The sequence below is a fragment of the Anastrepha obliqua genome, chromosome 4, assembly GCF_027943255.1.
Source record: "Anastrepha obliqua isolate idAnaObli1 chromosome 4, idAnaObli1_1.0, whole genome shotgun sequence".
Lineage (NCBI taxonomy): Eukaryota > Metazoa > Arthropoda > Insecta > Diptera > Tephritidae > Anastrepha > Anastrepha obliqua.
This window is the reverse complement of record NC_072895.1, coordinates 76,738,825-76,749,173: the sequence shown is the minus strand read 5'-3', so window position 1 is coordinate 76,749,173 and position 10,349 is coordinate 76,738,825. Positions and strand designations below refer to the sequence as shown.

At 35.7% G+C, this 10,349-nt stretch overlaps 1 protein-coding gene across 1 annotated transcript in view; it reads right to left on the bottom strand.

The window, feature by feature from the left end:
- Positions 1–339: 339 nt before the first annotated feature.
- LOC129245896 (zinc finger protein 423 homolog) overlaps positions 340–10,349 on the bottom strand; it is a 110,312-nt gene continuing 100,302 nt past the window's right edge. The window contains exons 3-5 of the mRNA XM_054884332.1: positions 6,286–6,428; positions 3,765–6,116; positions 340–1,155 (exon numbers count right to left, since the gene is read on the bottom strand). Coding sequence (XP_054740307.1) covers positions 423–1,155; positions 3,765–6,116; positions 6,286–6,428 — 3,228 coding nt within the window. The 3' untranslated portion in view covers positions 340–422. The remainder of the gene's footprint in view (positions 1,156–3,764; positions 6,117–6,285; positions 6,429–10,349) is intronic.

Sequence of the window (10,349 nt, the reverse complement as noted above, 5' to 3'; positions counted from 1 at the left end):
TGTACTCATCATATGGGAATTATTTGTTTTTATTTTGTATTATTTTTTAATATAGCAGAACCATATGCATATGTATATGTATGTATATACCATAAACGGAATGCTAAAGATTTTAATTAACTATAGTAGATCGTCTTTTTTATAAAAAAGGTGTAATGCATCACGATTTTCTAACGTAATATGTATTATTAAATAGTACCTAGGGATCAATATTTTATATTTCCAAATGTATGGAGCACCCTAATGTGTGTAAAACTTACTTGATAAATTTCCGAGAGGAAAGAAAAATGCATATATTTACATATGTGTGTGTATGTTTATAAATAATTAGCTATGATGTAAATATGTATAAAGGATAACAAACATAAATAAGTGCGCATACGAATATAGTTTTATAACGTAGGTTAATTTTGTTTTTAGTTTCAATGTGGTGATAGTTGCTTCGAGTCTTCCAATTGTATTCTTTCCTTATGGGTGATGTAAGATTGCTGTGTCTGATTATAAATCTGATTCGCATCGGATACATTTTCAATTTCAATGTACTCATCCTCTTCACCTGTTGTCGCTTTATCATCGGGAAGAAGTATTTCCTTTTTAACTTCTGTTAAATAGGGCTCGGAATTATCACTCTCTCTTGGTAACGAGAACTTGTCGTTACTGCTTAATATATTTCGTAATTCTATCGGATCTTGGATTTCATGGGCTAGCAGGTGATGTTCCAATTCAGCGCGGAAGAAGAATTTATCGGTGCAAATGTTACAGTCGTAAGGGCGAGACTGCAGTCCATGCTCATGCATATGGGATAGTAGGCCAGTTGGGGCTGTGAATACGGCGGAGCATATGTAGCAATTGAAACCCCGTTCCTCACAACCGGCAAAAGTGTGCTCTACCAAATGCTCTTGTAGTTTTTGTGTGTGTGGCAGCATTAATTTGCAGATATTGCAGCGATTTTCGGTTTTCAATGCGCTTCGACAAATCTCTGAGTCACGCTCAAAAATTTCGCTACGTAAACGTTGAGTTTTAAATTTAGGGCCAAGTTTATGCTTTCGGCAGCACTTTTCACAAACTTTAGCTTCGCCATTCATGGGATTTGGTATGGGTTCTAAGCAAAGAGCACACACACTTTCTGGATTGTTGGAGGATTTGGTATGGAATCTGGAAAATGTAAAATAATTTGTGTATACAGTGCTTGTTGTATATAAGAAAGTTGTATGCAATATAATAGCTACATAAAAGCAAATGTACAGTCTTTCTAATAGAAGCGTGACCGGCAAAATTCAAGCTTACAGTTCAGTTTTAAAAATTTGTTAGCTTTATGAAAAATTTAGAAGGCGTACGTTGCTTCTACAAATTGAGTTCGGCATATGAAAAACAATTTGAAGCAGTGTTCTTATGTACAAATCCTAAAATTCCAAAAATGTCACGTGCATCTGCAGCAAAACTTTTGAAGAAGTGGAAGACGTTCATAAATAAGTAGGTGCGACGATAAATAGAAGCTTAAAACGTTGATGATTTCCTCGGACGAGGTCCAAATATATCTCTCCAAACCAAGATCAGGAGATCATTGATTTGTTTGTGACAAAGACGAACTTATTGTTGCGTGAAGCTGAAGCAATTGTAAGGAAATGTGGTGTTAATGTATCCAAATACACTATTCGAGGATGTTTACGTATAGAAGTTTCATTTTCGGGACTTCTTCTCCGAAAAAGGATTTGGCCGATTATTTGTGTCATCAGTATCATTCAAGAATGATGAGCCAAAGTGTCTTAACCTGGTGTCACGCGATACGGGATAGTAATAGAGAAGATGTCTGACAAACTCTTCCTCCTGCTCATTTTTGCAGCTTCTGCAATTGACAAAATGAGGTACATTTAATCCTTGAGCATGTCGACCTGGGAGGCAGTGGCATGTCATCAAATCAAATTAGAATGTTGGAATTAGTGACAACCCCATCAAGAGATTTAATCGCCGCTTATCTATCACAACAAACATAGATTTATCTAATAATACGTTCACATATGCATTAATCACCTATATATCCACCAAATTGATCTACCCGTTCACATCTGGCAGATTACCTGCAAAATCTACAATCAGCTGTCAATACCGCTTTGCGAGGTTTTTCTTCATAGAAATTATTTTGGTGGAATACTTCGATGTTTTTGGTTTCTTTAAGGGGAACGAAACCCAAGTTCGTTGGTTCAAAAAATCGATTTTTTTTTTTTTTTGCTTACTAATTTCTACAACATCTCAGGAATATTATCCTAAGTTTTCAAGTCGATAAATTCGGAGATACAGTCTTTGGAATGTGTGCGTTCAAGCCACTTTTATTGTTACTCAAACTTTAAATGCATTTTTCTCGAAACTGTGCTCTCAAAGTCGGTTGTCAAATGTTTTCGAAAACTACTCAACCGATCTTGATGAAATTTTACATAGTTGTTCGAAATACAATTTACTCGTGCTTGAACGAAGGATTTTTTTTTTTCAATTACAACTATTTAAAAAAACAAAATGTCAAGCAAATTTAACAGAAATTTTCATTTTTTTGGAAAAATGTCTGCCAAAATTCCAATTTTTACTTTTCTTTTCTTTCCTTCGTTCAAGCTCGAGTTTATGGTCTTAACTAAAGCACTTATTTTTATTTTTCCATTTTTGATGAGCCTGTCAGGAGTTATGCTGACAACGCGGACGCACCTTTTTTCGAGGGGTCACCGGAAATGACGTCACAATGGAGGAGTTTTAATTTTTTTTTTTGAAAATTTCAGAAATTATTCTGTAAATGTGTATTTATAAGACAGAAAAAAGTTTGAATTAAATAAATAATTTTTTACAAAGAAAAAAAAAAATATTGAAAATAGGTCTTTTTTTACCCGACGAAACCCATGTAACCCCTTAATTATTGTTAATGATATGAAGAAAATATAAGGAGAAGGAATAGCTAATTAATAATATTTAACAAACATTTTATTAGAATTTTGTTAAAGACCTGTTTTCTTTATCGGCATACATTTCATTTAGTTTTTATTTTGATGTTTCTCCCTACATTAGTAATAATAATTATCGATAACTCAGAAAACACAGGGTTGTATGTCAATAAGTATCGTTATTATCTAGGATTATTTTATAATCTCAGATTTTGGGAGAGAAATTTTGTATGGAAAATCGCGCTTTTTAATCACAGGGGAGATAAGAAGGAAAGAGTACGAGTATTCGGAGCATCGAAGTAATCGGAAAATGTTTGTGCAGTAGTAAGTAAAAACTCAAAGAAGAGCAATTATACGCTGCCAAACAGTTATCGAGTTAAATTCGGCTGATTTGGAGCCGACTAACCTTCAAAACTTGTGCCGGAATTAACACAAATTATGACTCGAAGATGTGAAGACATACGTATAGCTAATGGTTTTGACTATATATTTTTTTGTAATTGTATTGTAAGTGCACATAATACAGTTTGTGAGAATCGAATTGGTCAAATTCTATGTTATGACAGCCACGTTTCTATTAGACATACTGTATATAAGAAAAGCGCTTTAAGAAAACAATGTTTACAGTAAAATATTTTTTTGTATTACATTGTAATCGATTCTATAACAGTTCAACTGTGAATAAAAAAGTTTTGATTGCGGATGTGACCTGCGTATATAAGTAATGTTTTATTTGTTTTCCATGATATTTTTGACTTTCTTATATGCAATAAGTACTGTATAATCTATTTATATATATGTATATAATGTATTTAAAAGTAAACTTTATTATATTCTTACTGTGCATGTAAACCGATTTCAAAATCGGAATGAAGTGATTGTCGACAGCAAATACATTGCATTGGAAGTTGGCTCTCATTGTTATGGTCATTAAGATGTGCTTTGAAAGCTGAAGCGCCGTCCAAGGGCTTACTGCAGTGTGAACATTTGCCAGATTGACCAACCTTTGAGTGTTGTAGTTTGTGTTCTGCCAATATAGCTGACGAGGGAAAAATTTCATCACAAATCAGACATTTATGTTTTCCAGTTGAATTGTGACACGTTTTCATATGATGTTCCAATTCGCTACGTGACTTAAAGTTCCCCGAGCAGTAGGCGCATCGCAAACTCACTCCAGTTTTCATGTTATGGACGATTTTACGATGTGAGTTCACCTCACTTTCAGATCGAAAATCATTGCGTTCGCAAATATCACAGCTATAACCCATGGAAGAGTTTATTCCAACCGAAGTTGGATTTGACGATTCCGCTGGCGGTCGATTTTCATGTAAATCTGGTTGAGATTTTAAATGCTGTGTAACGGATTGCGGCTTCGGACTATTGAAATAGCTTTCCACTATTGGTTTATCTATTCGTTGCTGCGTATACATCTCAATTAGTGTTCGACTTGTATCGAAATAGCGCTGGCTGAGGCCATACATGAGCCCAGGGTGTTTCACGGCTCCTGTATCTACCTGCAATGCATTATAAAATTTGTCGTCTGTGAATGGAGTTGCTGATGCCGTGGAACCAGGGAAAAGGCTTTTATTGAGATGAGCTGCAAAAGCTATATTGTAATCAAGAACACTAGAGTTGTTGTTTTGCGAAGTAATCGGCATCTGGGGAGCTTTGCTAAGTAAGGCATTCACATAAAGAGGGTTCATTTGATTCGGCATATTAGATGGTATTGAAGCTTCCTCAAGGGATACCTTTGAAGATAATGCCGCTCGATTATTGCCAGTATGATGGTGTTGCATATGTCGATCCAATAGAAACTCCACATGAAAAGTTTCTGGACACGAGGGGCATTGGAATTGGCGAGCATGTGCGGCGAGATGAAAATGCATTTCCAAATCATTACCGCATACAGTTCGACAAAACAAACATTGAAGTGAATTGGGTACTGGTCCATTAAGTCCTGGATGGCGTGTTTTTACGTGCGTATTGAACTCTCTCTCAGATTGGAATAATTCCATACAGACTGAACATCGCAATAATTTAGTTTCAACGGAATGTGCACAAGCGAAGTGCATCTGAATAGCTATTTTGGACTCGAATAATTCAGAGCATACACCACACTTGAACATAGGGATTGCGTGCTGATCCAACATATGGTTTTGAAGCTCCTCAGGTTTTGCATACGATTTGTCGCATTTAGGGCTTGCACAAATATATTCTGAATTAGAGATTAAATAATGTGAGATTACATGCCGCTCGTGCTCCGATTGTTCCCGTAACGCCAAACCGCAGTGGTGGCAAATAAGATTTAAACCTTGCGTTATATGCGTTTTTAAATGACTACGGAACTTTTCAAAATCTGGCAGACCTGCATTGCATTGATTGCAGAAAAACATGTCAGGCTGAAGAGATTCCTCCTGCAGAGAAACGGGGGTTGTTGAACGGCGTTTATTTTTGCTAAGGTCAGTGGGCTCTTCCTCTTGTTTTTCCTCATTGGCGTTTTCCGAGCATGGTAAATTTTGTTCTGCCTTAATATTACTTTCCTTTGTAGTATTTTCTTCCCTCAAAGTGGGTTTTTCACTCACTAAGCGAGGACTAAAAGTCCCTGATGCAGCTAAACGGTTGAAATGTTCGAAGTACGAGTTTGGGCTCGCCAAACGATCGACATGTGCGAGACGTATATGCTGAAATAACGCAGGTAGATTTCCAAATTGCATAGTACAGTACTCACATCTCAACTGGAATGGATTTGGTTCAGCAACTGCGGCCCCAAGAGCGGCCATTGGCTGTGTTTTTTGCGAGGAAAACACTTCTTTGTCATGCTTTGTGTGAATATGTACATTGAGTTGTTCAATCGAGTTGAACTCGGATTTGGAGCAGTAGTTACAGGAAAGAAGATTCACAGTTCGTGGTCGCTTTGGATAATCTAGTCGGGTTGGCTTAGCATCAGTGTGAGCCAATGTCGTGGCATAGCGCCTCTTGTGAAAACTTCCGCTACTGGAAACAGATCCAGTAGAACGTGGACTGTAATTAAGTGCTTGAGGATTTCCTCCTGCTGCTAGAATAGCTGCTTGTTTTTTATGGTTTTGCATATGTGAGGTTAACGCAGCAGCGGTATTGTATCCGCGATTGCATATCGTACATTGGAATGGTTTCTGATTGTCGTGTGTTTTCATGTGAATTTTGAGATGATCGCTAAAATCGAAGTTTTAAAAATTAGTATACCTTAGAATTGCTAGATTTGCTCATTGATATAAAGCTTGATAATTGCTATTATTGAATAAATGCGATTTGTTAAATATTAACATTGAGTTGCGGTAAGCCCGCAATTTGAAAGATAAAAGAATATAAATACATGTTTTACCTTCGAGAAAATGCTGCCTCACAATGTGGACAGCGGTATCGGCGATCCCCAGTGTGTAGTTTAGTATGACGATCTCTCGATCTCTTGTGCTTAAAGAGTCGAGCACAATAATCACACTTAAAAGGTAAATGCTCGGCATGGCTCTGTAACAAAAGTAAAATTAAGAATACCAGTTTCATTAAAAAATATTTAGGTATTTACGTTTTTCTGTTTTAATCATTTCAACAAATTTAAACTGAGCGCTTGTTTTAATGATTTCGATTTTAAAATTAAGAAAACAAAGGCATACTACTTTTGCCAAATTTCTTTGCCAAAATAACACGAAATAATGGATGGTTGCTGAAATAACTAAACTTGTATACAATGTATTGAGCACAAGGCACCCTAATATACATATTCACATATGCACTCGTATGCACAAATTTACAAATATACATATTTAAAGAAATATTTCAGTATGCAACTCAGCTTGAGTTTTAACATTGATATATGTATATGGTGAATCATAAGTTTAGCCATTCTAAGCGGTGTTTTTGCTTTGAAGTGTGATGAGCCCAGCCGACGCTGACACTGAGGACGCCTTACAAACTACAAAATCAGCCAATTTGTATGCAGATTCATAGCGAATATTGCACCATATAAACAAGTTATCGCGTTGGTTATGGTTTTTTAAACTGCTCACCAAATCATCAACACATGAATATAAATACCTGCAATATCGTCCAGACAAATGGTAGTAGCAACGGAGGTGCCGTCGGCTAGTAAAAGCAAACAAGCAATAACAGATGCGACACATCAAAACTTGACAGTGCAAAAATTTTAAAATGATAAGAATCTCGCACACTTGACTGCTGGCTTTGCACAATAACTGTGGCACCACGGATTGGTTAACATCTCACCCGAGCATTTGAAAGAGCAAAGCGGAATGCCAAAAGAACACATGGTTGACCGTATAAGCATATTTAGTCGCATAATAAAAAGCGAACGATTTGGGAACAATTCCAACATTTGCCGCTGAATCTTATTGTATGCCATCAACATAGTAACCGAAGAGATCGGCTAAATATATATAAGAATGATGATATAACCTTTTCAACAAGATATACGCCAAGAAGCTATGACTAAAGGTCACCCATACGGTCACAGTATCAAGATGACCATTATGGCTGCTACTACCAACTTCTTTTCCTTATGCTTGTGTGCATCTACTTGTATACGAATACATACGAGTACATTTGTGCTTTTATATGTAGGCCGAATTGCAAAGCGTGCCATTTAATATTTGCTGTTACAAACGTATGAGGTTACACTTTGCTAGTTACGTACAGCTACACTATCATTCGTCAAAACTTAGCATTTCGTTTGCCGTATTAAAGAGATTTCACCTAATAATTTAAAGTGGCAACAGTTCACTCATTCGAATTCTTATAAAAAGAAAACTGGCAATTTTTGAAAATGGTGTACTCTACAATGTGAAATATGGATTAACTTGGAATGGATGGAAAACGGATTAATTTCTTGAATTATAAAAATATGCCCTTTGATTTAAAAAAGTTTTAATCTCCTTTCTTTAGTTACTCTCGTTATGAATATCAACAAAACACGGCGCAATAATATTGTGTGATCTACTCGTATTTGACTATTCAACATTACTTGTTATCTCCGAGTAAATGAAAAAGGCTTTAAAATACATTTGTAAATGCTTATCAGATGTACTATATACAATATGATTCTTTTATTTTTTATCATAGATACATATAATATTTAGATTTTAGATTTTTTCCAGGCAAGTCTGCTAATGAAAATGGTTGACGTCAAATCAAAACTACACCAGCCTTCCAATTAACACTACTTTTGAAAAATGCAATAACTGAGTTTTTGAGTAACTAAGGGTTAAGGTCACTTATGATGAAATAGTGTCTCTCAGTAACTGTTTAACCGATTTCATTTAAGCCTAGTAGCCGTATTGCTGTTAACTCCACTCAAAAATTCTTTGTAACTTTTGAGCTCAGATATTTACGTCGCTTTATGCGCATACAATTGTAGGTATATATAACTCACACCTTCTTCCAGGTTTCTGATATTGTGTTTTTACTATTTTATATTCTCTGGAAAATGATGCGGCAAGGTGTTTAGAACTATGTTTGCTTTTTCACGAGATGTGCCCACCTTTGAAGACGTCCTATAGTCAAATACAGTCAAAAAAGTATTGACACACACACGGAGGACCCACAAAGTATTAGCGCGCTACAGTTTCAATGGAGCAAGCTGATTACGCTAGCTGTGCAAATACTTTTTTGATGTGAATTTGTGCCTTATTTATTTTATTTATTTTTTTATTTTTATTTTGTAAACCAAAGTCGAAATGAATTGTTTTTGTTCAGATACGTAAAAAATAAATACATTTAGAAAATACCGTTTTCTATTTTGTTTACTTTCATTAGAAGAAAAGTTATAGTACTGAGACTTTGATTTTTCGAGTGTGCCAATACTTTTTTGACTCACTGTGCATGCATTTTAAATAGTTTTCATATACTCGTATGCTGGTAAACAAATAGGCTATTAGCCTTTGTATGAATTCAATCGTTCAAGCCCCCAATAAGAATGCACCGGTCATAAATTGTTGTATATACGTTTTCTTCTACACGTTAGTTGTATTGGTAAAAGTATTTTCTAATATTTTCCAACCATGTTCACACTGCTCCTTCGTGATGGATTGCTAAATAAACTGGACCATTTTTTTCATTTTCATGCGACTTTGTTCCACAGTGTGGCAGTTAGTACATACATACGTAGTACTGGGAAAATCGTAGTTTAACTCTTAAAGTAGTCATTTATGGCTTCCAGAACATATTGTCTTCTGTAGAAAAAATGTTAACGAATTTTATCGGATGAACTGTGTCGTTTTCTAAGAGTGGCAAGCGAAATAGAATCTTTGCTGAATCTACTACAACTCAAAAATATTATTAAACAATTTTACGTTTCAAAGCCCATCAAAAATGTTCCAACCAATAAAAACGTGAAAGAAAATATAAACAGAACTCCATTACAAATTTTTAAAATTTCACACTTAATTTTAATACGAATTCACAGTGGACTCCAAATGAGGCGGTAACACCAGAAAACATCAAACAAATCAACAAAATCGTTTTGAATGATCGAAAAGTGAAGCTGCGTGAGTTAGCTGACATCGTAAAGTTATCAAAAGAATGTATTGGCTTTATACTGCATGAGTTCTATGTTGCAGCTCTGTTCAAAGTGGGTGCCGCGTTTACTCGCTTTCAAGGCAACGCACTGTGTCACAAGTCAATCAAAACAATGGCAGAACTACGTGAATTGAACTTCGAGTTGCTCCCACATCACCATATTCGCCAGATTTGGCTGCCAGCGACTACTGGCTGTTCGCAGACCTAAAAAAGTGATCGCCCGTAAGAAATTTAGCTCGGATGAAGGGCTTATCGCTAAAACTGAGGTCTGTTTTGAGACAAAAGTGGTATTGAAATGTTAGAGAGGTGCTGGAATAATTGCGTTGTTCTTGATGAAAATTACGTTGATGAATTTTGAACAAAAAAAATCGTGTTTTCTTTGTTAGGCCCGAGATTTTTCAGCCCATGTGTTAAAATGAAAAATTGTTTTCGAAGTAATAACAAATTTTCTTTTTGCGAAAAATCATTCCGACGCTTGTAGACATTATTTTGGCTCTTGCGGCTAATGGTTAAATCAGGAAGCACAAATATTACAATTTATGCTATACTTGTATGCATAAATTCGTCAGAAAGATGCAGTTGTTGTGATGTAGGTACGAGCGAAGAGACCCGATTATTACAATCTTGTTGTTGCTGCTAACATTTTTTTGTCAAATCTAGCCTCGTTGTTGGTATTGCTCAATAAAAACGTCAAACAATATTGACCTGCGCTGTTGATGTATCCTCGGCACAGTGGCACTAAAACTGTTTTGAGTGGTTTCGTTGAATACTTATAGGATCACTTTATGATGTCTGCATAAGTTCTGATCCTGTCCCCAGAACTCAACCATTATGAACTTTAAATAATATATTTGACTT